The sequence below is a fragment of the Humulus lupulus genome, chromosome 7 (assembly GCF_963169125.1).
Source record: "Humulus lupulus chromosome 7, drHumLupu1.1, whole genome shotgun sequence".
Lineage (NCBI taxonomy): Eukaryota > Viridiplantae > Streptophyta > Magnoliopsida > Rosales > Cannabaceae > Humulus > Humulus lupulus.
The window spans coordinates 84,907,643-84,934,228 of NC_084799.1; the positions used below are offsets into that span (position 1 = coordinate 84,907,643).

The following is a 26,586-nucleotide window of genomic DNA, read 5'->3' on the forward strand; positions in this document are numbered from 1 at the left end:
ATAATAAAAATAAATACATGGTTCAATAAGCATGTTTATAACTTTAAAACTAAGTAAACGTGTATTGCACATTATTTTTAACTACTATATATATGTGTATGTGTGTGTGTGTGCGCATACCTTTTGTGTCTTTTGGGTCGTAAAAAGTTTTCGGCGTGATTTTTTTTATGACAGTGTATATTATAGTTATTTAGAGCATCCTGCAAATTTTTTGGAAATTCTAAATCATTTACAGTGTCGAAAACTAGGTTCAAACGGATTATTTTCCACGTTCATAAAAAAAAGTATTCACGCATGCAATAATCTATTTGAACATAGTTTTCGGCACTGTAAATTATTCGAAATTTCTTGAAAATTTGCAGGATGATTTAAATAACTACAATAAACACGATCATGAAAAAAATCACGCCAAAAACTATTTACGAGCTGGAAACCGATAAAGTATGCACCAATTTGTCAGGGACTATTTTCTATATATATGATGGAGTTGCTCTAATGAGGCTGTAAATTTGTTTACAGAATAACAGTTTGGGAAATTAAAGTATAAGAGGTTTTGACGCAAATTACTCATTTAGATTTACTTGTATAAAAAAAATAGATTAGATAAATCCAATTATAACGGACGGTTTGAATTAGATAGATTGAACTCCCTAGATCGAATGGAATATGTCCTTGACTATATATATTAACTCCTATAATTTGGTATCAATATAGTGTTGAGATGTGATACTATAAATTGGCATTTTACTTCTTTTTTGCAGAAATTGTATTTTTGAATCGGAAAAAGGATAATTCATAAATTGTATTTATGAAGGAAAACAAACAGTGAAATCATATTTTTCTAAAAATAGGTATTTCTGAAAAAAAAAGTCCCCAAGTAAATATGGGGCAAGAGATTCATTTTATGGCTTTCATCATCTATAGAAATATTATTTCGTTACATTAGTAATAATCATATGCTAGTGTTTCTCATCTCTTAGCACTTTCTTTGAGAAGGAAAATGTCAAAAATGTTTTATATACCTCAACATATAAAACATCATAGTTGCTCCATGGGCAAGTCCCTCACAAAATCCTTGTTGCGCTCACCATTGGAGGTAGTTGTCCCTACGGAGCATGCAGTAGAAAGGGTTGCCATTTTCTAAAAACATGCCCGGTTTTGACAAGAACCTTAAAAAAAACCTGGATTTACCGGTTATCTAAATCCTTATCCAAGGAAGCTGATAAATAACTCATGATAAAGCCATCTAAATCTCCCTCCAGAACAGAATCAGGGTCTGAAACCTCATAATTAGTCCGGAGATCTTTCACCATGCGGTATGGCTGCATTCATAAGAGAAGTTGGAATTAGTTTTGAATGTTAAGCAGTGTCAATGGAAATCAAATTATTTCATTCAACTTGTATGGTTCAAAAGAAAAGAGCATACATGTAAAACATAACTACGAATCTGGCTTCCCCAAGTTATATCAGTGAGAGACTGCGTATGCTGCGAATTCATCTGAGCCTGTCGTGTCATCTCGAGCTGGTCTAGTCGAGACTGAAGTACAGCCATTGCTGAAGCTTTGTTTTGGTGTTGAGATCTGTGTTACTCCAAAGTTAAGATGGAAGTACCAAAACTTTTAACTTAAATATGTGAAATTGCGTTATGGAAAAAGAGACCAAGTGTTTGCAGGAAATGAATAAGCATGCTTTATACCTTTCATTCTGACAAGTGGCTGTAATTCCTGTAGGAACATGGACTATCCTCACAGCACTCTCGGTTGTATTAGCATGTTGACCTCCAGGTCCCCCGGAACGATATCGCTCAATACGAAGATCAGATTCATTTATTTGTACACGGCAAGAAGCGTCACCCATAATTGGAATTACAGCAACAGCAGCAAATGAAGTATGCCGACGCTTGTTACTGTCGAATGGGGATATCCTTACCAGCCTGTGCACTCCAACTTCTGCTTTTGCATACCCAAATGCATAATCACCATCTACTTTAATAGTTGCCCGCTGCAAAATTTAGATTATGAGTCAGAACCAGAAGTCACTTCTAAATTGTTTCAGGAAAATTATATAAAAAATTCAGCATGCTTTACAATGAAATTAAAACTTCAGAGGAAAGATGGGATACAGATAATAACACTTCCAACTATTGAGTAAGACAAGGAGCTGGAGAGGGTCACTAATTAGATGCTATCTGTTCACTTGTTTACTAATGCACTAAAAAAAAGTACTCAAGATCTGCAATTTATGATTGCCAACAAAAAAAATCAGTGAAGTAATGGTAAGATGATCAACCTTGATTCCTGCAATCTCACCAGGCATTTCATCCACAACAGTAACCTTATAGCCACGACGTTGAGCCCACATTTTATACATCTGCATCACCATTGCTGCCCAGTCCATGCTCTCAGTACCCCCAGCTCCTGCTTGAACCTACAAATAGCAATAAAAGTTACATGATTGGCTAGGTTTGTATATGACCACAACATTAATACAAAGCCTCTTAAATTTTAGCATATTTAATGAAAAAAAAATTGATCAATAATTTAAGGTAAATACTAAATGCATGTTCTAGGGACAATGAAATGCTACCAAATACCATAGTAAAAAACTAGTAAATTAGGAAGCAGTAACGTATATGTCAAAATAACCTCCATGTAACATGAGCAAGGATCCTGTTCCCCTGCTAACAAAGCTTCAAGCTCTTTCTCCTTTGAGATTCTTCTCATCCTAAGCAAAGCTTTTAATGATTCCTGCAAAAGGAGAGTTCAAATTGACAAGAGGAGCAATGTGTTTGGTTACTAAGAATGGCCTTTTGATTGGTACTTCCAATTCAGATGAAAACGGTCTAAAACTATGACAATCAAAGAAATTTCTTCCACTTTTTTTCTTTTTAAAAAAAAAAGAATTATTTATTAAATAACAATGATAAACAACTAAAGAGGCTATCTCAAAAGCAATCTTTGGCGACACCCATTTCTCATGAAACTTTATACATGCATATGCATGTCAGTATTCTTTCCAGTCACAACAAATCTATACTAAGGTTACAGGTTATGGATGACAAACAATTACAGATAGACAAAACCGTAATATCATATTAGCACGGTGAAATAAAATGCCATCACACACATCTACTGCTGCTATCCACAACATAAAGCGAAGAAACAGAGCATCACGTCATTAAAAACTGTCAACATAGAAGAAAAGTCCATAAGAGAGCAAGTACATGCCTAAGAAAAAGATACAAGAGCGCACCGATTCCAACTCTGCATCATTCTCTTCACGAGCAAGCTTTAACATGTCTATATGCTCAAGCAATTCCTGTTCAAATGCCTTGACTCCTTTCATTTTACCCATAAGTGAACCATGCTCACGGCTAACCTTCCCCGCATGGAGCGGATCATTCCAAAGATCTGGCTTATTCAGCTCTACCGACAGCAAATTCAACCTAACCAGCAACTTCTTCCACTGCCACCATCAATGTCAAGTTATACATCATATCAAGCTAATAACTCATAAAAAAGCCACTAATCAAAGTTGTTTCAACATACATAAGGAGAGCAATTCTAACTAAAGAGCCGAAATAACTTCAGCACAAACGCTACTCCAAACCAAAAGAACTGAATTTAAAAGAAGTACTAATAATAAGTTCACACTTTCAAATGACACTTATCATGTCCTCAACAGCAGAATCGTAACATGTTATCAATGGAAATTATGAAAAAACTACAATAATCCCATCAACAAACTTCCAACTTCAATATTCTGGATAACAGCGAAACAATTATTCATACCTGCAAACGTTTCTTAATTAGATGAATGGATTGGGCAACTGCCGCTGCATGACTCTTCCAATCATTCTCGCTCTCGTCCAGAATGGTCCAATCATTAGATAAGATTCTTTCGACGGTAAGCCCATCAGAGGTCGAGGGTTCAATGGCTGTCTGAGTTCTAAACCAATGAAAGAAACTCAAAGGGACGAAACTACCACAAGACTCAACTGAAATTTTGGAGATTGAAGAAAACCCAGAAACTCTCTTCTCCAAAACACTTAACCTAGGAGCTCCAACCATGCATTTCACGCTCGGATGCGGAAGACGACACCTTTCTGAACCATAATTATTTGTCGTTGAAGCAGCAGACCCAGATCCTAAAACATTGTCTTTTGAAACTGAAGTTGAAAAATAGCGGGAAATAGAGTGATATGGGAAAGACCCAGATGGGATTTTTGAGATTCTTAGGTGAAAACTCGAAGACCCAGAATCGAAAACCAATTGATTTTGCGTTAAAGTTGAAGAATCATGAAGCCTTGAACGTTGTTGGTTTCTGGGTTGAGGTTCATATACAAAAGAAGTTAAAAGAAAGGGAACATGTTCCCATATGTTCCTTCCTGATCGTTTCCTGTAAACCAAAGAATTCATTTTCAATTTTAGTTTCTGAACAAAAGAATTAAACTGTTTCCCTTGAGGTTGGGGTTTCACATTTTTAGATTCTCCAGGATTCAATGGGTGGCGCGGCGCTATGTTTAATTGTTTATCAGGCACAGTCCGATGACGACAACAACCGTGCCAACGGCCAGGTATCTTTAAAACGCAAAAAGAAAATAGAGCCATAGGTTGTCGTTGAGTTGACAAAAGTGTTTGTCGTTTACATTTTCCCCTTTAAACGACGTGTCGTATTAATCTCTTTCTAATTTGGCGACTGATAGAGTGAACAACAAGTCAATTGCAGCAATAATGAAATCAACTTATTTGGGACGGGCCATCTTCCCTTTTCCACTCGATGCCACCATCGTCCCAGCTCGTAAAACCCTAACCAAAACCCCAAGAACAGTTCATTCTCTCTGCTACTGCTACGCAACCATGTCAGACCACACTGACCCATCCAAACCAACTTCTCAAAATGTCCTCCAGAACCCTCAGAATTACCCAGTGCCACTCTCCCCTCCGCTGCCTTTTATCTCAAAGGACCTAGAGCTGAGTAGAGCCATGTCCGCCTCTTCAAAATCTAGCCTTTATTCCGCATCAAGAAGGGACTTTATATATGAAGATGAGTGGCTTATTGCCGTCAACAAGCCTCAGGGAGTGTACTGTGAGAGCGTGTTCGAGTCGGTACGGAAGGTTCTTTCTGACTCAATTGAACCAGGTTCAAGCTCCTGATCTCAATTTTATTGTCGTTTTGACTTGTGGGTCATTTCTGGTTTCAAATGTTGTTTTGTTGCTCAAATCAGTTTTAACCAATTGCATTTTCTTCTTCCTAGCATATTGGCATTATTTGTTTTCACAGGCTTAGGTTAGCTGCCTTCACTTTAATCTTTCAATTGCTAGACTTGTAGCATATAGATATGAAGAGATGCCCCCCATCTGTTTATATTCGCCTGAGTCCCTATTCTTGATATAAGCAAGTGTACGTATGAGGAGTATTTTACTGTGACAGTGATACTGGAATTTATGTAATTAATGCAAATATACTATTTTTGTTTGGTGATTAAAGTTCGATGCAATGCAGAAGTTTTGATTGAAGATTATTGGAACTAAGTGCCTTAAATAGGGGTTGAATGTCAAGAATGCGCCATAGAGCTGGCTATATATTGTTAAAGTGACTTGGGAACTAGTTATTAGCTTCATGCTTTTGACAGAAATTAGGAGCTATTATTTTCTTCGGATTAGTTATCATTTTCTTGAGCATTGGCTGAATTCAAAATTCGTTTCAGGGATTGAAGCAAGCCCTCCTGAGCTCCATCTTGCAAATCGCCTTGATCGTGACACTAGTGGACTAATGCTTATAACCAAGTCACACAAAGTAGCTGCCAAGCTTGTTAAGGCATTTACGACACACACGGTTACGAAAACTTACATTGCACTGTGCATTGGATCAGTTCCAAAGTGGGAAAAGATCACCATTAAATCAGGTCATGGTCGGTCGAAGTTTGGCGCCTGGCGAGTGTATGCTGCATCAGATGTTGGTAGGAAACTTCCTGGTGGATCAGTCGTGAGAGACATGGAAACATCATTCGAATTGTTGTCAGTAAATGGGCAGGGAGTCTTTAAAGAGCCATCTGAATTTAGCCAAACTGAAAGTAATGTTGTCGTAGTTGAAGAGAGAGCTGTAATCGATACAGAGGGAAAGAAGGATGAAATTTTGGTAAGAGCTAGTCCGAAAAGTGGAAGATCACACCAAATCCGCTTGCATTGCCAGTACCTTGGAATTTCCATAAGAGGAGATGTCAAATATGAGGGTTTGCATGAGTGGAGAGGGAGAACTTATGATGGCCATGAACTTCATGCAGAGAGTCTGTCGTTTGAGCACCCTATTACTGGTCTTCCACTTGTGTTTAAAGCACCTCTGCCTTCATGGGCCAGTGAGGCTTGGCAGCAGTAATGATCAAATTTTTTAGACACTAACATATCTTCAAAAGCATGGCAGGTTTCAATGAATTGGAGCATCACTTTATGAACTATGAGGTAAATTCACTTAGGTGGAGATTTTTTTTCTTCATTCCAATAGCTAGAAGGTAAGTCTTCCTCTGCAAGATGCACCATTTCATGCTGTTTGCTTATTTTCCTGGAAAATATGTGGGAGAAAACCAACAAGTAGATATGGCAATCTTGCTCAACATTATCTCCATTTGTTCAGCGTATTCAGAAAGTAAGATTCCTTTACTTATTCACTCGAAACTAACCTTTTTGGTTATATATTTCTATGAGAATTATAGGGATTGATAGAGAGCAGGCAAGGCACGATGAACAACAGAGTCATTTAGATATACATTCCCGATAGTGACATTGAAGCTTTTCTTAGCCCTTCTAACCTTTCTCACATAGAACCATTGTGACAATCAGTGTAGACATTGACCCTTTGAATGATTACATGAATTAAAGAAAGGTGTAGCAATTGTGTAATGATACTCACAGTTTCTGTTGTCCTCGTGTAATTTATTTGTATATAAGCTTAGTACTTTCTATCTGGCTTAAATTTACATTTATAAGTTGGAGTTGTTTCCCAAGAAAACTTCTGTCCTCGTGTTATTTTTACTGATAATAATTCAAATATATTTCTGTCCTCGTGTCATGAAGCTTGGCATTTCCTAGCTTGCTTCAAATCTTGGAGTTAGGTGGCAAAGGAGCTGGAGACATTGCTTTGAGATTGTAGGTTTTTGGGATTAATTCTTCTAATCTGATTTTATTGAAAAATAAAAAGACCTATATATAAGCAAATTACAATGTACAAGATAGCTAAAAAGGAAAGAAATAAATATTACAACCTATGCTTAGTTGTACAACACACCCTAGGTATTTACACATATGCTATCACTATTTCTACAGAGATAAATAAGCAGTAACTAAGGGTTGTCTAAATAAGCAGTAAATAAATAAGCTGTCTTAGTTGAGAAGGAACCATTTTTGTTGGCTGTCTAAATCCAAGAGTCCTTAGAAGTTAGAAGGGCCTTATTTCGCAAATGGCTTTGACAACGAAAGGGTCAAAATAATACTTGAGTTTATTCACATTCCACCAACTTTTGGGGAAAATTTAATCACTTACATATATACCGCCCCTTCGAGGAGATCCTTTGGCAGTTGAATGAAATCCAAGAAAATAAGGCACCAAGGATCTTCTCATATGTTCACATATCTACCATTGCCTGCCTTAACAAGTACATTTAAGAATGACCTCTTTTGTTTTTGAACGACAACTTCCCAAAATTGAGAATCTAAACTCTTCTTGTGAGCTAAAGCAAAAGAGACATGTCTCATTTATTTAGTCCTTAGGATGCTGCATCATAAGGAAATAAGAATTCAGTTTAATTATGAAGTTTTCCTAAAACTCAAACCTCCAAGAGACTTAGAGCGACAAAGTTTGTCCCAGGATAAAAGATGCAAAGCCTTCCTGATTCGTTAGTTTGGATGTTGTAAGCACTAAGCAGGGAAGGGATAAAAGGTGCCAATGGTTTTTAAAATTGATTACCTTTTTTAAATACAACTTAATTATATAAAAAATTATGACTTATTTCTTAATTAATACATTTACATGGAACCCAAAAGTCATATATTAAAAGAAAATAAACATTAACAAATGGAACATTCCCATATAAATTTAAGTGGTAAAAAAATCACCGAAGTGTAATTTCCACTAAAAGAAAATAAGTGAGTGAAACTAGTAAATTACTTTTACACAATTTTTATAATAATAATTCAAGATTAATATTGATGATAAAACAGTTTTATATTTATTTAATTAAAAATCTAAAAATAAAACAGAAAAAAGTATTCGGTAGAATCATTTTTATTTTTGAAAATTTTAATTAAAATTATGGAAACAATTTTCCATTACTCTTTATTTATTTAAAACAATTTTCTTTCCTCTATTTCCTATTTGTATCCCACTTTCGGTCCAAAAATGGTGACTCTTTAAATCAATCAATGACGCATAATCGTCTAAGAGATCATCGTCGATGCCAATATTATCCTGGAAACACTAGAAGTTCTGCAATCGAATATCCAAACAACCATAAAACATAGAAGCTCTCAAAGGGAAAGAAGACAACAATGTTCAACCAACGACGATGATGATATTTTGGTCCGACGAATGATCTTACAATGTTGTTGTCACTGAAGAATACTCTTGGAGATCCCATCAGCGATGGTGGGAGAGTTTTCACGACCAACCAACTTTCTGTTCACCAATTTCAACACTCATTCTTGGGTCAGAAAAGTAGTTACCAAACAAATTTACACATATAATTTATTTTTAAAATTAAAAACTAAAATAAAAAATATTCTCATGTTGATGATTATAAGAACCAAAAGCAGAAATATTACCGAACAATTCCATAATAATTTTATAATAAATCAATTTTTTTTCCTTCCTAATACTAAACAAACAAAAAGAAAATAGTAGAAATTACATTTTATATGGCTTTTTTAATCAAGTTTACAAAATATGGCTTTTTTTTAAAAAAATAATTAAATTTTAATTTTATATGGGTTTTTTAAGAATTTTTAATTTTATAGATTTAATTTCCTATATTTTAGTATAAAAGTTGGTAAGTTTTATTAAATTGGAAGAGTATTTTTGTAATTAAAGCTTAATTGATTTTGTTTATATTAATATTGTATAACTATTTTTAAATTAAATTTACTGTGGTTGTTTTGTAAAGTTTTTTTTTTAGTAATATGAATTGTGCTTATTAATTTTTTTATTTATAATAAATATATTTTTTTTTAGATTTTACTTTTTTTTTCCAATTCTAAGTCACATTAAAGTAATAAGTTACTTGATTGATTACTTTTTATCACGTTTTCACATCTGAATTTATTTTTTTTAAGATCTAAATGTTCTCGTCAGGAGTTTTTCATATTATAAGTAACGGGTTTCCATTAATATAACATGTGAACATCTCACGCATATTAGGAGTAACCGATTAACATATGTTACCTTATAATAAATATCAAAGGGAAATTCGTGATCCAGCCACTTTTTGGTATAACAGGGAAGCATGCACCAAGATTTGGTGAGTGTTTTGCTTTTATTTTTATTCGAATTTTGGGAGCAACAGTAGTGATGCCTTGTTGAGGCATCAGGCTTTGTCTCAAACCTTGGTGCTGACAAGACAAAATTGTTGCATGCAAGGTTCTCAGGCTCAGATTGTAGTTTGATTTCTGCTTGTGCCAGGCTTTTACATCACCCATAGGAAATGGTCTATGATCCCTTGGAACCCCATAAAGTGTTGGTGGCCTAAAAAGTATCAAGTAAAAATGGAGCACGGGTTTATATTTAAATGATATATACCGTGGTAAATACACACACACAAACAGAGTTATTACTTCTCAACATAAGAATGCCCTATTTTGACAATGAATGAGAAACATATACATCTCAATAACAATTGCAGCAGTCACAGCATCCACGTTTAACATCCCTCCAAAAATCCAAAGTCCAACCTAGATATAAAAGCAAAATGAGCTCATTATTGGACATAACATGTAGATGTTTGACAAGCAACATTGATCAATAATCCATATCCATATTCAGACAGTGCATTTGCACCACAAAATTTGTCAAACTAAACTAGTTTGTGGCATAAAGTAATACATAATTGAATAAAAATTTGAGTTGCAAAACTTATCTAGAGGAACATGATATAATTCACATTCTAAAGCAAGGTTATCAAAGTATATACTAAACAGATAAAAATCAATGCCCAAAAGTACAATGCTTAAAACAACGAACCTATATTTCCTACAAATTTAAACAAATAAGTGTTTTACATAACTGAGATTGTGTAACCAAGAAACTGCTCAGAGTCTTTTATGCGTGTAGCACAGTGACTATGCACTATGCTACACGTGTACCACATGTCAGGGATGGCATGTGATTTTTCTCAATTTTTATTATTATATAAATACCAAAAATCCCAAAAATAAATTAATTCAAAATTAATTATATTTTTGTTAAATAAAATAATTAATTAATTCTCAATTAATTAATTACACATTATTATACAATAATTATGTTTGATGCATAGAAAAATATTTTACTTATCAAAAAAGTCCTTTTGCCCATTTTTGTATTTACCTTTGTCAGTGTTTGTTTGAGCCATTTCGGGAACCATGGACCTATAACATTAAGCTCCAATAAATTGAAACTAAATAATTAAACTCTTTAATTATAATAGTTAATTTATTAATTCAGATATTTCTCCACTATAAATTCAGAATTGCACTCTTTATGTTATAGATATACTTTTACATAAATCTTATCTTAAGTCGTCCATTGATATAACCATCTCACAATAGTTCAACTCTCTAATTAATTAGTTCATAAATTAGAATGGAAGAATTACCATTTTACCTTTCTAATTTACTTCTTATTCCTTAAGTACCATTAATTCACTAGTGAATAATTAATCTATAATCTAATTATAGATTTGAGCTCAAAATCATTCAGTTCTAGAATTAACCCTTAAGGGAACTAATATACGATCTGTTAGGAAAGATTAGATTACTTATTGTTGATACATGTTCCCAGCCATCCATAGTATTAAATCTCTAAAACAAAAGTCATTAGCCTCATTCTATGAAGAGACCTTAACGAATGAATCAAAAGATTTAATAAACATGAACAGGAGTTCATGAACACTCAGGATTTAGGTTGATCTATAAATAATCATCAGTTATGATATGAATTACAAGTCTTTATTGTTAAATGGTTTTTGGATAAAGAATTTAATTCATATCTCTCCATGTCATATATAATCATATTATATAAAGCACATTTACCGAGATGTCTTACCACATCAATAATCCGAATCTAGATTATTTGTATCATTATGATACTCAGTAAACCGTACTTACAACTCCAATTAAAGAATTCCATAACTTTAATTTGTTGTTGTTATTGACTATTTTTATTCATTCATGTGATCTTAATTCTCTCGTACTAATACAAGTTCACATCCTCAATAATAAATATGGAATTTTTCTGATATTTACAAAATTATTCAAACAATAATTTAACAATCTAAATATAATAATAATAATAAACCATTATATTTATTTATTCACAGAAAAAAAAATGTCTTTTACATGCTTTTAGGACACACTCCTAACAGGACCTTTGAGGGAACTCACCTTAGGTGAATTACCTGTCTGTGAATCTTGTCTAGAAGGCAAACTAACCAAGCGTTCATTCTCTGCAAAGGGTAATAGGGCCAAAGAACCACTTGGTCTTGTGCATTCAAATGTTTGTGGACCATTGAATGTACAAGCCAGGGGTGGTTTTGAGTATTTCGTTACTTTCATTGACGATTACTCTAGATACTCATGTCTTTACCTAATGCATAGGAAATCAGAAACATTTTCAAAGTTTCAGGAATTCCTAGCAATGGCTCAGAACCAATTAGTTAAAACATTAAAGATCTTGCGATCTGATAGGGGTGGAGAATATTTGGATATGCAATTCCAAGATCATTTAACTAAACTTGGGATTTTATCACAACTTACTACCCCAGGTACTTCGCAACAAAATGGTGTAGCGGAACGCCGGAACAGAACTTTATTGGAAATGGTTAGATGCATGCTTAGTTACTTAACTCTACCAACTTCGTTCTAGAGACATGCAATTGAAACCGCGAACGACATTCTCAATGTCGTGCCGTCTAAATCAATCCCCAAAACACCTTTAGAACGCTGGAATGGTCGTGAACCTAGTTTATGCCATTATAGAATCTGGGGGTGTCTCGCTCACATCCTGAGGAAAAATGAGGGAAAGCTAGAACCGCGAACTGAAGTTTGCATGTTTTTTGGCTATCCTAAAGGTACTCGGGGTGGACTTTTCTATAGTCATTCAGAAAAGAAAGTGTTTACTTCTACAAATGCTACTTTTCTGGAAAATGATTATGTCCAAAAGTTTAAACCTCGCAGCAAAGTAGTTTTAGAGGAGATGGTTAAAGGATTGACTCCAACCAATGTTCCATCGTCATCAATGCAAGTTGATGATGAAATTCCCACTCTTCATGTCCAATCGACGCAAGTCGATTTAAATGAAGAAAGTACCACTGTTCCTGAGCAAACAGTCACGGAGCATCATTGTAGTGGGAGGGTTTCTAGGAACCTAGTTCGCTATGGTTTGAATGGTGAAACCAATATGGTTGTTGGTTGCACTAGTGATGATGATCCATTGTCTTTCAAACAGGCAATGGCTAGCCCTGAAAAGGAACTATGGCTCGAAGCCATGAAACAGGAAATGGAGTCCATGTACTCAAATTCCGTCTGAGATCTTGTAGAAGCACCTAATGACTTTAGGGCCATTGGGTGCAAGTGGATATACAAGAAGAAAAGAGGTGTTGATGGAAATATCGAGACTTATAAAGCTCTAATAGTGGCAAAGGATTATACCCAAAGAGAAGGCGTGGACTATGAGGAAACTTTTAGTCCGGTAGCCATGCTCAAATCCATTCGCATCCTCCTATCCATAGCTGCCGCTCTCGACTATGAGATCTAGAAAATGGACGTCAAGACAGCTTTTCTTAATGGAAAGCTTGACGAAGTCATTTATATGGATCAGCCAGAGGGATTTAAAGTAGTTGGAAAAGAAAGAAAAGTTTGCAAGTTGAATAGGTCCATCTATGGACTTAAGCAAGCTTCTCGTTCCTGGAATCTTAGATTTGATGAAATAATCAATACCTATGGCTTTGAACAAAGTATTGATGAGCCTTGTGTTTACCAACTGAAGGCAAATAAAATAGTGGTATTCCTGGTTCTTTATGTAGATGATATCTTACTCATTGAAAACAATGTTAAGAAATTATCAGATGTGAAGAATTGGCTGAGCACTCAATTCCAGATGAAGGATTTTGGTGGAGCAAGTTATGTTCTAGGTATCCAGATAATTAGGGATAGAAAGAACAGACTGTTAGCTCTATCTCAAGCAGCTTACATAGATAAAGTGCTTGAACGTTTCTCAATGACAAATTCCAAGAAAGGGCGTCTACCGTCCCGCCATGGAATTCATTTTTCAAAGAAGCAGTCTCCCCAGACTCTTGAAGAGGAAGATGCAATGAGAAGAGTTCCTTACGCATCTGCAGTTGGAAGTCTGATGTATGCTATGTTGTGTACTAGACCAGATATCTGCTATGCAGTGGGAGTAGTGAGCAGGTATCAGTCAAACCCAGAACTAAAACATTGGATAGCAGTTAAGCATATCCTGAAGTATTTGAGACGGACTAGGGATTATATGTTAGTCTACAAGGGTGGTGTCCTGAACCTTGTAGGCTACACCGATTCATATTTTCAGACTGATGTCGATGACAGGAAGTTTACTTCTAGAATGGTGTTTACTCTTAGGGGTGGAGCTGTGATTTGGATAAGCGTAAAGCAGTCTACAATCTCATATTCCACCATGGAGGTTGAGTGCATAGCCATGTCAGAAGCAGATAAGGAAATAGTCTGGCTAAAGAAGTTCTATTCGGATCTTGGTGTTATTCCAGAAATGGATAAACCGCTTGTGTTGTTTTGTGACAATACAGGAGTGATAGCCAACTTGAAAGAACCTCGAAGTCACAAGAGGAGTAAGCATATAGAAAGGAAGTATCAAATTATTCAAGAATATGTGGCCAGGGGAGATGTGAAGGTTATGAAGATTGCAACTGAAGACAATCTTGCGGATCCGTTTACAAAGACACTACCAGAAGCTACATTTGATAAGCATATCAAGGAAATGGGATTAGTAGAATAAAGGCATTAGTTTAATTAGTGCAAGTGGGAGTTTGTTGGGGTTTTATGCCCTAATTCAAAACCCAAATTCTTTGTAATCTCATTTTATTATCAATAAAAGAATATAAATCATTTTTTTTTACTTGGTCAATCACTTTGCTCACATGTTTTATTTTCATGATTATTTAAATAATATAAACTTCTATTGAATCCCGAGCATATAGCTAATCTTATTTATAGTGACGTAATCACAGTGGAATATAAATATGATTATATGTTCAAAATAAGTTAGTCCTAAGACTAGTCAGTGCACAGGATTTACACTGACTTGCCAATCTACGATATGATCTACTTACACATTACAGTGTTATGTTCTTTCTAGAACATTAGCAAAGTAGATAAGATTGGATGTTTTTGTTACATCGGACAGGACCAATATTGACAGTTGATAAGATAAGTAAACATACCGTCATTATCTATTCTAGTCATATCATATAGTTGACCATATGTCAATTCAATCTCAATTATGAGTGGTTAGTATTCTAACTGATTGTATTATTTGAGTTCTTTTACTTGTTCGTTACCGGCTTACCCTACGGACTAGCCCATACTTACATCTTGGGAACTCGGTAGTATAATTGAGTGGGAGTGTTAATCATAGATATGAACATCTATAGCTTCTGATGAAGAAGTGAAATGATGGTTTCCTTTTAGTTTGGTTCAAGGTGTTAAATGATAGAGATCTCATTTCAGTAATTAAATTAGTTTACTGAAATATCATTTACAAGGAACTAAGTATTTTAAGGACACAATATAATGAGGGGTAAAACAGTATTTTAGTCCTATCTCATTGTAGACCGTCTATAGAGGATTGAGTGACAATTATGGTTGTAACAATGGATAATTAATAGCGTATCTATATTTGTTATAGAGCGTTCTATGAATTCAAGAGTGCAATTCCAAGTCTATAGTGAAGTCACGAGGAATTAATAAGTTAGTAAATTTATTTGTTAGATTTATGATAACTTATTGGAGCTTGATTTCATAGGCCCATGGTCCCCATTGTACCTTGGATAAAATCATATAGATAGTCTCAATTAATTGATTTAATTATCAATTAGAACTATCAAAGTTGACCAGGTTAATTTTGGATAGTTTCACAGAGTTATGTATTTTTTAGAAGAAAAGAGAAATTATGGCAAATTTATTAATTAAGATAAATTGGTATCTAAATTAATAAATAAGTTTAAATCACGGTTCAAATTATAAATAATTAATTTGATAAATGATTTAAATAATTATTTAATTAATTAAATCAATAGAAAATAATACAGACATTGATTTTAAGTCCAATGGGCTTATAATCAAATGAGAAATTTCACGGGCCTAAAGCCCATGATAATTTTGACCTAGGGCTTTAAATTGAATATTATTTTATTTATTTTTTAATTAAATTAAATTGTCTAATTGAGTCTATAAAATGAGTGCTTAGAGAGAAGTCAAAACACAAGTTTGATAAGTCACAAGTGAGATTTTCTGATAGTTTTAGATTCTCTCTAAACATAAGTCTTTTTCTAAGCCTCTTTGATATTTTCTCTTCTTCTCTCTATATCTATCTCATGTGTTGAGAATTGCCCACACTAGTCTAGGTGATTCTAAGGATACATTGGAAGACTGTGAAGAAAATAGAAGATCGGTTCAGTTTCTTGATAATACTCTGCGACAGAGACGATACAAGAGTTAGAGAAACTAAAGGAATGACTCTTTCATTCAGTTGTGTATACTGTAAGTATTCTTGTCTTTGTTTCTCTTTGAATTCAATTTTAGAAACATGTTCTAGGTTATCTCATATTAATTTGCTTAATATTAGATCTACATGAAAATAAATAAAAATCTTGTATAAATTTTCCTACACTCCCAACAGTCATTAGTCATGGCTTGGATGATATTTTACTCACTGGTGTTTCTCCTCCATCGACGCTTCTGAATGGCTCCATTAATCCTGAGTTCACGTCTTGGAAGCGTAAAGATCAACTATTGCTCAGTTGGCTTCGATCCTCCATGTCTGAGGAGGTTCTTGGTGTCTTAGCTCAGTACACAACATCTAATGCTGCTTGGAAAGCTCTAGACCAACATTTCTCTAGTCAATCTAATAACTCTACAAAATAGAGTTATTTTACCACTTTTTATGTGATAATTGTTGCTTAATTCTTAAGTTTTTAATTGATTTATTAAGTTTTTAAGTAATTTTGAATTTATTAGGTTTATTTTAATTTTATATATTTTTGTATGCTTTTATAGTTATTTTGTTGTAAAATGTAGTAGTTAATTATTTGAATTATTGTTGTTTAATTTGAGGTAAAAAAATGTTGTATTATTGAACTTAAATGTTAAATATAAATTAAGTTATAATTAATATTTTCAAAGAATTAACTTGATTTATTTTATAGTTGAAAATATTTTATTATGATTTATTTTATATTTATGTTGTAGGGAATTTATTGCATGTTTGTGCTTGAGAAGTAAGGAAAAGAAAGAAAAAAAAATGGCAAAAATGAAAGCAATCTTCCCAGCTGCACTCCACGACCCAACTAGCCACAAGGCCCACGCCCATCAACTGTCTCTTGCTCCACCAACCAGCACCCTTCCTTCAGCAAGCACCCAACGCATGAAACTCCTTCAGCTTGCCTTCACGTTCCCATGCATACCACTTGCTTCCTTATTCAGCTGCTCACCGTGGGCCTCTTCCCTGCTGCTCCAAGTCCAGGCCCAAGCCATGCTTCCACTTCTCCAGCCGAATTTCTCCTCAGCACCTGCCCAGCCCAAGCCTGATTGCTTCCTTGCTTCATCCAACACGCCCCCAGCTGCTCCACCCCACCAGGCCCAAACACCTCATGGCTTCACCTCACTGCAAAATAGCCACCACAGCTGCCATTTCCCCTTGAGCCAAACAAAATGCATTTTGTCCCCTTGTCCATTTGTCCCAAAATACCACATTTTTTACCCAAACTTTTCTACACATTTTACCCCAAAACATCATCATTACACCCTATAATTTACCCCTATTTGCCATATTATTACTAAGTTAATTAATTTAAATTGATTATTTTAATATACTCATTTTGACTATAAATAGGGAGTTTTGAAGATCATTTTGGGGGTGTCAATTTTGAGGGAGGTTACCATACCACAATTTCTACACATTCAAACCTCTCAATTCTCTTCATCTTTTTCTTCTTTTTGGTCATTTTTCCTATGAGTTTTTAGAGGAAAAATTTGGGGGGTTTCTCCTCCAAATTTTCCTATTTATGTTTGTAATGTTTAATTTGTATTTGCTATTCTAGTTATGAGTTTTTAATCTTTTTAAGATTATTAAGGTGATGATGAAACAATATGTAACTAGATAGTATTTATTTTGTATGTTGATTTCCCATTTTGTGCAACAAAGTTTATGGACTTTTCTTCTTCAAATATCTTCTTTAATCTTAAATATCATGTATTTTGGATTGTTAGCACATATTTACACTTTGTTCTTCATTAGTGCAAAAACATAATATTCTTTGTGTAAGATGTGTCATTAAATTATACACATCCATGCTTAGAACAAAAATATTATGTTTTGCCTTATAAATAATGTTCATTGATTTATTTGTTATTTCATTAGGTTGATTTACATTAAATACTTTGAAATTATAATTTTTGAAAAGTGAAGAAAAATCCTATCTTTTTAGAAGTAATTTGTGCTTAAAATTATAAATCTATTTGGAAAATGATAGTTTGAATTATTTTAACTATCACTAAAACTTAGGAATCAATATACTAATAAATATTATTGAACTTACATTTTGTGGATTATAGTATCTTAATAATCTTTTCTTTTAACACTTATTTTCAAATCATTATTGGTTTATTTTTATTCTCTTAAATAGCTTTATTTTTCAATCTTTTATTTTATGTTCATAATATTAAAACTCATCAATCTTTGGAGCTAGGTTAGAATTTATTACTTTTGATTTAAAATAGTTTTCTTTTTATTTTAGACAACTCCTTTGGGTTTGATCTCATACTTACACGAACATTATATTCCATATACATTCGTGTGCTTGCGAGTATAAATTTTTAAAACATACCCGTTTTGGGTCTATCACAATCCAAGGCTCGGGTCCTCCAAATCAAGTCCCAGCTATCAACCGTTCAAAAGGGTAATCTCTCCATTTCTTATTACTTTGATAAAATCAAGCTTCTTGTTGATTCTTTTTCTACTGCTGGTTTTCCGATGGAGGAAACTGACATTATAATGCATCTTTTAAATGGTTTGGGTCCTAGATTTGACCTTGTTGTTGTCCATGTCACAAGTCTGGTTGATAACCTTTCTTTTGAAACCATTCAATCCTTGTTGCTATCTCATGAAACCCAGTTGGAGCGACACTACTCTGTTGGTGATTTGTCTTCCAAAATGATGGCAAATCTATCTCTTGGGCCTTCCAGATATTCTCCAAACTCCTCTGCTTCTCGTTACTATAGCAATTATGGTAAGGGATCTGTACCTTCTTCGATTCTTGGACGTGGTCCTGGTCGCCCACATGGTCATGCCCCTCCTAATTTTCCAAGATTACGCTGTCAAGTTTGTCACAAGGCCGACCACACTGCTGCTATTTGCCATTATCGTTTTGACAAAAGTTTTATAACACAAAAGACTGGTGAAACTTAGTCTCGTGCCTATCTGTCTGATCTTGATGATGAAGGAACTCAAGCCTATTCTTCTACTACAGTTCATGACTTTGCCATTGACCAAGACTGGTGTGTCGATACGGGTCCCACAAATCATGTTGCCTTGGGTATGGAGCATCTTGAACCTAAAATTCCATATGAAGGTCATGACTCTCTCGTTGTTGGAAATGGTAAGAGGCTTCCAATTTCTCATATTGGTAACACTTCTCTGCCCTCTTCTTGTACTCCTTTAAAGTTGAACTCTGTCTTGAAAGTTCCTCAGATTATAAAGAACTTAGTTAGTGTTTCTAAACTAACAAAAGATAACAATGTTTTCTTGGAATATCATTCAACATGTTGCTTTGTTAAGGAAAAGGTCTCAGGGAGAGTGCTGCTAAAAGGGAGAGTTAAGGATGGCTTATACATGCTTTCACAGAAGACTCCAGCCAACTCTGACATTCAACTTGACTGTAATCTAGCTACTAGGCAGTTTTCTTGTTCTTGTAATGCTCACTATAATACTTCAGCTATTTCGCCAGCTTCTGCTTGTAATTATTTACCTCATAATAATAATACATTGTTAACTTTGGAGACCAATTTGGCTCCTGAGGTTTTTACTACTAATCTTGTACAAAATGTAAATGTTTGGCATGCAAAATTGGGTCATCCTGCTCCTAAAACACTTAGTAAAGTTTTGTCTATCATTAACAATTCTGGATCCATCAAGGATTTGAGCTTCTAGGAAGCATGTCAACAAGGAAAAAGCCATAAACTCCCCTACGCACTCTCTTCTACTCGAGCCTCTCAACCACTTGAATTGGTACATACTAATTTATGGGGTCCTTCCCATGTTACTTCAAAGGAAGGTTTCAAATACTATATTCATTTTCTAGATGATTATAGTCGATTTACTTGGATATTTCTTTTGGTACTAAAATCACAGGCTTTTGCTACATTTCTACAGTTTAAACAGCTTGTTGAAAAACAGTTTGACCTTGATGAGTCAGTTTTTAGCATAGTTTTTAACATATGTTTAGGGTAAGTTTGAGTCATTTTGGTAATATGTTATGTGGTATTATGCTTGTTTTGGTATGTTTGCAGGAAATAGAATAAGGAAACGTGGAGTTGGGGGAATGAATGAAAAATCAGCACAATTTGGGAAATTTATGCTAAAAGTTGACAAGAAGACAGTCGAGGATTCATTTGCAGAGAGAATTGTTCATTTTGGAGCTTTGGAATAAGTTTTTGGGTCAATATGAAGGGCTGTGGCGCTTACATGAAGAGTTGCAGCACAAGGGAAAAACAGAGAGAGCCATTTTCTAGAATTTCCAAAGGCCGCGGCGCATGGGAGAAGGGTCGCGGCGCTCGCTGAAGTCAAAGAGCGTGTTTGCACAAATTTAGAGAGGCGCGCCGCGGCGCTTAAATGCCAGGGCCGCGACGCGTGTATTTTTTCGTGGCTATCAGAAGGGCGAAATCGTCATTTACTTGAAAAAAAAAACATTTTAGGGTTTCTATTTACATATGTTTTTAAGAGTTAATTAGGGAGATTCATTAATTTTTGATGTGGAGAAATTACTAAAGGCTTGGGAGAACATTGAAGATCTAAGAGTTTGATTTCTTGATCTTTTCTTTATTTCACTATTCTTGAGTTTATGTTTATATTTAATTTGATTGATTCCATTATGTTTGTTTTGAACTAATCTTGTTATTAGGGTGTTAGTGGATTCTTCTTGAAGCTTTTGATTTCTTAATGCAATTTTTCTGAACTTCTTTCTCCTACTGTGAAATATTTATCTTATGCTTAATGCTTGTGAATAATTGATCACCATTTATATGATTTTAACCTATGCTCTGAAAAGAGAAGGCTAACTATGATATAGGTAGATAATCACAATTTTATATTAGACGAAAGTATTTCTATGAATTGTGTAGTTTAGGGATTACGTGTTTAAAGCCTGCAATATGTTGATTTACCACAGAGATGTAGGAAATAATATGTTGTAGAGAATTATAGATCCTAGCAAGACTATAATATATAGTTGTAATTTGCTACACAATAGAATTAAGAAATATTGAGAATTGGTTAAAAATCATAAGTGAATGGTTAATGAAACTAAAGCCCTAACTTTTACATCCATTGAATTAAATCATATTTTTATCTCTGAATTTCTCTAGTGCTTAATAGTTTCCTTAATTTTAGTAATAAATATTTTACTCATAATTCTGAAATTATTATTTAAATCAATTAGAATTAAAAGTTAATTATTGGTAATTAATATCAGTCTTTGTGGGATCGACACTTTACTTATCGTATATTACTTGATTTGACCACGTATACTTGCGTGTTAATTTTAAAGAGATCAAGTTTTTGGCGTCGTTGCCGGGGACTGTTTTTATTAATATCAATAAAGTTAATTTTGTTCTAATTTGATTTGAAATTTTTATTATTATTATTTAACATTTATTCGGATCAAGGTTCATTGTGTTCCAGGAATTTTTGGTATATGCGAAGCAATAGACAAAAGGAGATTATACCAATAGATCGGGAAATTGAAAGAACGTGTAGACAGAACCAGAAAATAAAAAGGAGATTGGAATTTACCATGGCTGACAATTTGGGAAACGATGCTAATAATGGTCAAGGGGCTGCAGAAATTCCAAGGGAGAAAGGACCAAGAACTTTGAGAGATTATGTACTTCCTACTATTACAGGAGTGCATTCATGCATCAGACCTCCAACAATTGTTGCCAACAATTTTGAGATTAAGCCTGCAATCCTTCAGATGGTTCAGTCAACTATTCAGTTTGGAGGTATGCCAACGGAGGACCCCAATTTACACATAGCTAATTTTCTGGAGTTATGTGCTACGTTCAAGATGAATAGGGTGAGTGATGATGCTATAAGACTGAGGTTATTCCCATTTTCACTAAGGGACAGGGCAAAAAGTTGGTTGATATCTTTACAGGCGAATTCTATCACTACATGGGAGGAGTTAGGTCAGAAATTCCTTGCCAAGTTTTTTCCTCCAGCAAAGGCTGCAAAGTTAAGGGGCGAGATTAATAACTTTTATCAGTTGGATGGAGAGTCACTGTATGATTCTTGGGAGCACTTTAAGGAGTTGTTAAGGAAGTGTCCACCCCATGGAATAGAAAAGTGGATGCTGGTGCATAATTTTTATAATGGGTTGAATGGAATGACTAGAACAATTATAGATGCTGCAGCGGGAGGTGCCTTTATGAGTAAAAGTGCTAATGAGGCATATGAGCTATTAGAGGAGATGGCAATGAATAATTATCAATGGCCAACTGAAAGGGGACAACCAAAGAAGGTGGCTGGAATGATGGAATTGGATGTTATATCCATACTTATAGCTCAAGTAGCAGCCTTGGCAATTACAAAAGACTACACTCCCATCTCAAGCTAAGCAAGTTCAAAACTTTTGTGAAGTGTGTGGTACAAACCATCCACCCAACCAATGCCCTGCTATAGATATGAATAACATGCCCATGGAAGAAGTACAAGCTATAGGAAATTACCAAAGACAACCTAATAACCCCAATTCCATGACCTATACCCCAGCTTGGAAGAATCATCCTAATTTTTCATGGTCTAACAACCAAAACACTCTACAACCTTATCCTCCACCTCAACCACCATATCAACCTGCCCAAAATAGGCCACCATATCCACAGCAATATGCACACCAAAATCCTCCACCTGGCTATTATCAACCACAAAATAGACCACCTCACCAAATGCAAATGAAACCAGCTGAAACCCAACCTGATATACTTAACCAATTCATGACTAAAACCAGAGCATCCATAAGAAGTTTGGAGACTCAAATAGGGCAATTGGCTACTTTAATGACTAATAGAGCTCAAGGAAATTTTCCTAGCACTACATAAGTTAATCCTAAAGAATAGTGCCAACCTATTACTTCGAGGAGTGGAACGAGGTATGAGGGGCCAACGAAGAATCTGTCAGAAGAAGAAAAAGGTCATAAGGGAAATACTCAAAGTAAAGAAGAAAAGAAGTTTAATGATGAAAAGGTTACTGAAGACCTTAAGAAGGAAGAGGAGACCCCACCTGTGAATATTGAGCACCATTTTAGAATTCCATATCCACAAAGACTTCGTAAGCATAATTTAGATAAACAGTTTGCAAAGTTTTTAGAGGTGTTCAAGAAGCTACATATAAATATACCGTTCGTAGAAGCATTAGAACAGATGCCCAGCTATGTAAAGTTTATGAAGTAGATTCTCTCTAATAAGAGAAAGATGGGTGACTACGAAACAGTGGCATTAATAGAAGAATGTAGTGGGATTTTGCAAAGGAAACTTCCTCAAAAGTTATGAGATCCTGGGAGTTTTACTATTCCATGCACGATTGGGGAGTTTGAATGTAAGCATGCACTTTGTGATTTGGGGCAAGTATTAATTTAATGTCTTTGTCAGTATTCCATAGACTTGGCTTGGGGGAAGCTAGGCCAACCACAGTAACATTGCAGCTGGCTGATAGATCTGTGAAGCATCCACGTGGTATTATAGAAGATGTATTGGTAAAGGTGGATAAGTTTATATTTCCAGCTGATTTTATAGTTCTTGATATGGAGGAGGATGAGAATGTTCCTATTATTTTGGGGAGACCATTCTTAGCAACTGGGTAAGCATTGATAGATGTGTAAAAAGGAGAGTTAAAGCTGAGAGTTCAAGGGGAAGAAGTAGTATTTAATGTGTTTAAGGCTATGACTTATCCTAAAGCAAGTGATAGTTGTTCTCAGTTGATGTGGTAGAAGAAGTAGTAGGAAGAAAAAAATTAAGTGAGGATCCTCTTGAATTAAGTCTTACAGTTGATCATGTAGATGGTGAGGAAAATGAAGAAGCGATGAGTTATTTGAAGTGGATAAAATCATCTGAGCCGTGGAAGCATAAGAAGTTTGAAGAACTGGGTGAAGAACCAGAAAGACCATTACCATCGATTCTGAAGCCACCTGTTTTAGAATTGAAAGTTTTACCGAACCATCTCCGTTATGCTTATCTTGGGGAAAAAGAGACTCTTCCAGTTATAGTTTCATCATTTCTTTCAGAAGTAGAGGAGGAGAAGTTGTTGAGGGTGTTAATAGCTCATAAAACTGCTATAGGGTGGACTCTGGCTGATATAAGAGGAATTAGCCCATCGACAGTTATGCATAGAATTCTCATGGAAGATGAGGCGAGACCGACTATTGATGCTCAACGAAGACTTAATTCGACAATGAAAGAAGTGGTGAGGAAAGAGATTTTGAAATGGTTAGATGCTGGAGTGATTTACCCTATCTCTGATAGTGCTTGGGTGAGTCCAGTGCAAGTAGTACCTAAAAAGGGGGGTAGGACTGTGGTGAAGAATGAAAGTAATGAACTGATTCCAACAAGGACTATGACGGGTTTGAGGATATGTATAAATTATCGAAAGTTGAATAAGGCAACTAGGAAATATCATTTTCCTTTGCCTTTTATTGATCAGATGTTGGATAGGTTGGCGGGGCATAACTACTATTGTTTTTTAGATGGGTACTCAGGCTATCACCAAATCGTAATTGCACCGGAGGATCAAGAGAAGACAACATTTACATGTCCTTATGGGACTTTTTTCTTTTAGAAGGATGCCATTCGGGTTATGTAATGCACCAGCCACGTTTCAACGGTGTATGATGGCAATATTTTCTGACATGGTTGAGAAGGGGATTGAAATTTTTATGGATGATTTTTCGGTTTATGGGTCCTCTTTTGACACGTGTTTGACTAATTTGGAGCTGGTGTTGAGGAGGTGTGAAGAGTCGCATTTGGTGCTTAATTGGGAAAAGTGCCACTTTATGGTAAATGAAGGAATTGTATTGGGGTACAAGATTTCTAAGAAAGGCATTGAAGTGGATAGGGCAAAAATTTCAACGATAGAGAATTTGCCACCACCAGTTTCAGTAAAAGGAGTACGGAGTTTTTTTAGGTCATGCGGGATTTTATAGGAGGTTTATCAAAGATTTTTCCAAAGTTTCGAAGCCACTGTCCACTTTGTTAATGAATGGGGTTACGTTTGATTTTGATGAGAAGTGTCAACAAGCTTTTAAGATACTTAAGGAGAAATTGATCTTGGCACCTATATTTGTTGCGCCTCAATGGGATTTGCCATTTGAACTGATGTGTGACACCAGTGATTTTGCGAATGAGGCAGTGTTGGGACAAAGAGTTGACAAGGTATTCCATTCGATTTATTATGCAAGTCGTACCTTGAATGATGCTCAAATAAATTACGCAACTACAAAAAAGGAGTTATTGGCCATAGTGTTTGCTTTTGATAAATTTAGGCCATACTTGATTTGGAATAAGGTGGTTGTTTACACGGATCATTCGGCGATAAATTATCTTATGACTAAGAAAGATTCCAAGCCTCGTCTTATTCGGTGGATTTTGTTATTATAAGAATTTGATGTGGAAATCAAGGATAAGAAAGGTACTGAGAATTTGGTGGCTGATCATTTGTCTCGATTGGAGGTTGATGAAGATTCTCTTGATAAAGAAGTTCAGATTAATGATGCTTTTCCTGATGAGCAACTGTTCGAAGTAAGTGTTTGCAAGGATGTTCCATGGTTTGCAGACTATGTTAATTATTTGGCTGCTAAGGTTATACCTCCTGGGATGACAAGGCAACAACTAAAGAAATTCTATTCGGAGGTGAAACATTATTATTGGGAGGAGCCTATTCTATATAAACATTGCCCTGATCAAGTTATTAAGAGATGTGTGCCCGAAGAGGAGATGTTGTCAATCCTAATTCACTGTCATAGTTTGCATTGCGGCGGTCATTTTGGCAGAACAAGAACAACATCGAAGGTTTTGCAAAGTGGGTTTTACTGGCCTACATTATTTAAAGATGCTAATGATTTTGTCAAAATTTGTGATCGTTGTCAACGAACTGGGAATATATCAAGAAGAGATCAAATGTCGATGACTGGTATTTTGGAAGTTGAGTTATTTGACGTATGGGGGATAGACTTTATGGGACCTTTCCCATCATCGTATAATAATAAATATATTTTTCTTGCGGTAGATTATGTTTCTAAATGGGTAGAAGCCGCAGCAACACCTACTTGTGATGGGAAGGAAGTACTTAAATTCCTTCATAAAAATATATTTACTCAATTCGGCACCCCCAGAGCAATTATTAGTGATCGAGGAAGTCATTTTTGGAATAAGTGGTTCACTGCTCTGTGTGCTCGCTATGGTGTTCATCATCGAAAGGCATTATTCTATCATCCAATTGCAAATGGCCAAACTGAAGTGTCGAATAGGGAAATAAAAGGTATTTTGGAAAAGACAGTAAATACTTTGAGGAAGGATTGGTCGAAGAAGCTCGATGATTCACTGTGGGCGTATCGCACTGCATTCAAAACTCTGATTGGTATGTCACCTGATCGATTGGTATTTGGTAAGGCTTGTCATTTACCGGTGGAATTGGAGCATAGAGCTTATTGGGCTGTGAAAAAGTTAAAAATTGATCTCTTTATGGCAGGACAAAATAGGCTTATGGAGTTAAATGAGCTTGAATAATTCTGAAATGAAGCTTATGAGAATGCGAGAATCTATAAGGAGAAGTCGAATGCCTTTCATGATAAGCGAATATTGAGGA

At 35.1% G+C, this 26,586-nt stretch overlaps 2 protein-coding genes across 2 annotated transcripts; one reads left to right on the forward strand and one right to left on the reverse strand.

The window, feature by feature from the left end:
• Positions 1–861: 861 nt before the first annotated feature.
• LOC133788399 (peptide chain release factor PrfB2, chloroplastic) lies at positions 862–4,625 on the reverse strand. Its single transcript, XM_062225870.1, has 7 exons — positions 3,792–4,625; positions 3,253–3,465; positions 2,646–2,747; positions 2,290–2,427; positions 1,697–2,001; positions 1,427–1,580; positions 862–1,322 (listed from the first exon to the last, which is right to left on the reverse strand). The coding sequence occupies exons 1-7, from the start codon at positions 4,608–4,610 to the stop codon at positions 1,188–1,190; spliced, it is 1,866 nt and encodes a 621-aa protein (XP_062081854.1). The 5' UTR covers positions 4,611–4,625; the 3' UTR covers positions 862–1,187.
• A 65-nt stretch (positions 4,626–4,690) lies between these two features.
• Positions 4,691–7,049, forward strand: LOC133788400 (RNA pseudouridine synthase 1). The gene is made up of 2 exons (XM_062225871.1): positions 4,691–5,142; positions 5,711–7,049. The coding sequence occupies exons 1-2, from the start codon at positions 4,734–4,736 to the stop codon at positions 6,376–6,378; spliced, it is 1,077 nt and encodes a 358-aa protein (XP_062081855.1). The 5' UTR covers positions 4,691–4,733; the 3' UTR covers positions 6,379–7,049.
• The last annotated feature ends 19,537 nt before the right edge of the window (positions 7,050–26,586 follow it).

Bases quoted from the DNA above. Each gene is read 5' to 3' on its own strand.
- LOC133788399 (XM_062225870.1), bottom strand. From the start codon at position 4,610: ATGGCTCTATTTTCTTTTTGCGTTTTAAAGATACCTGGCCGTTGGCAC. The intron at 2,002-2,289 runs GTTGATCATCTT...TAAATTTTGCAG, and splicing joins GTGAGATTGCAGGAATCAAG to CGGGCAACTATTAAAGTAGA. The intron at 1,323-1,426 runs GTATGCTCTTTT...TTATGAATGCAG, and splicing joins TTCGTAGTTATGTTTTACAT to CCATACCGCATGGTGAAAGA.
- LOC133788400 (XM_062225871.1), top strand. From the start codon at position 4,734: ATGAAATCAACTTATTTGGGACGGGCCATCTTCCCTTTTCCACTCGAT. The intron at 5,143-5,710 runs GTTCAAGCTCCT...AATTCGTTTCAG, and splicing joins TTCTGACTCAATTGAACCAG to GGATTGAAGCAAGCCCTCCT.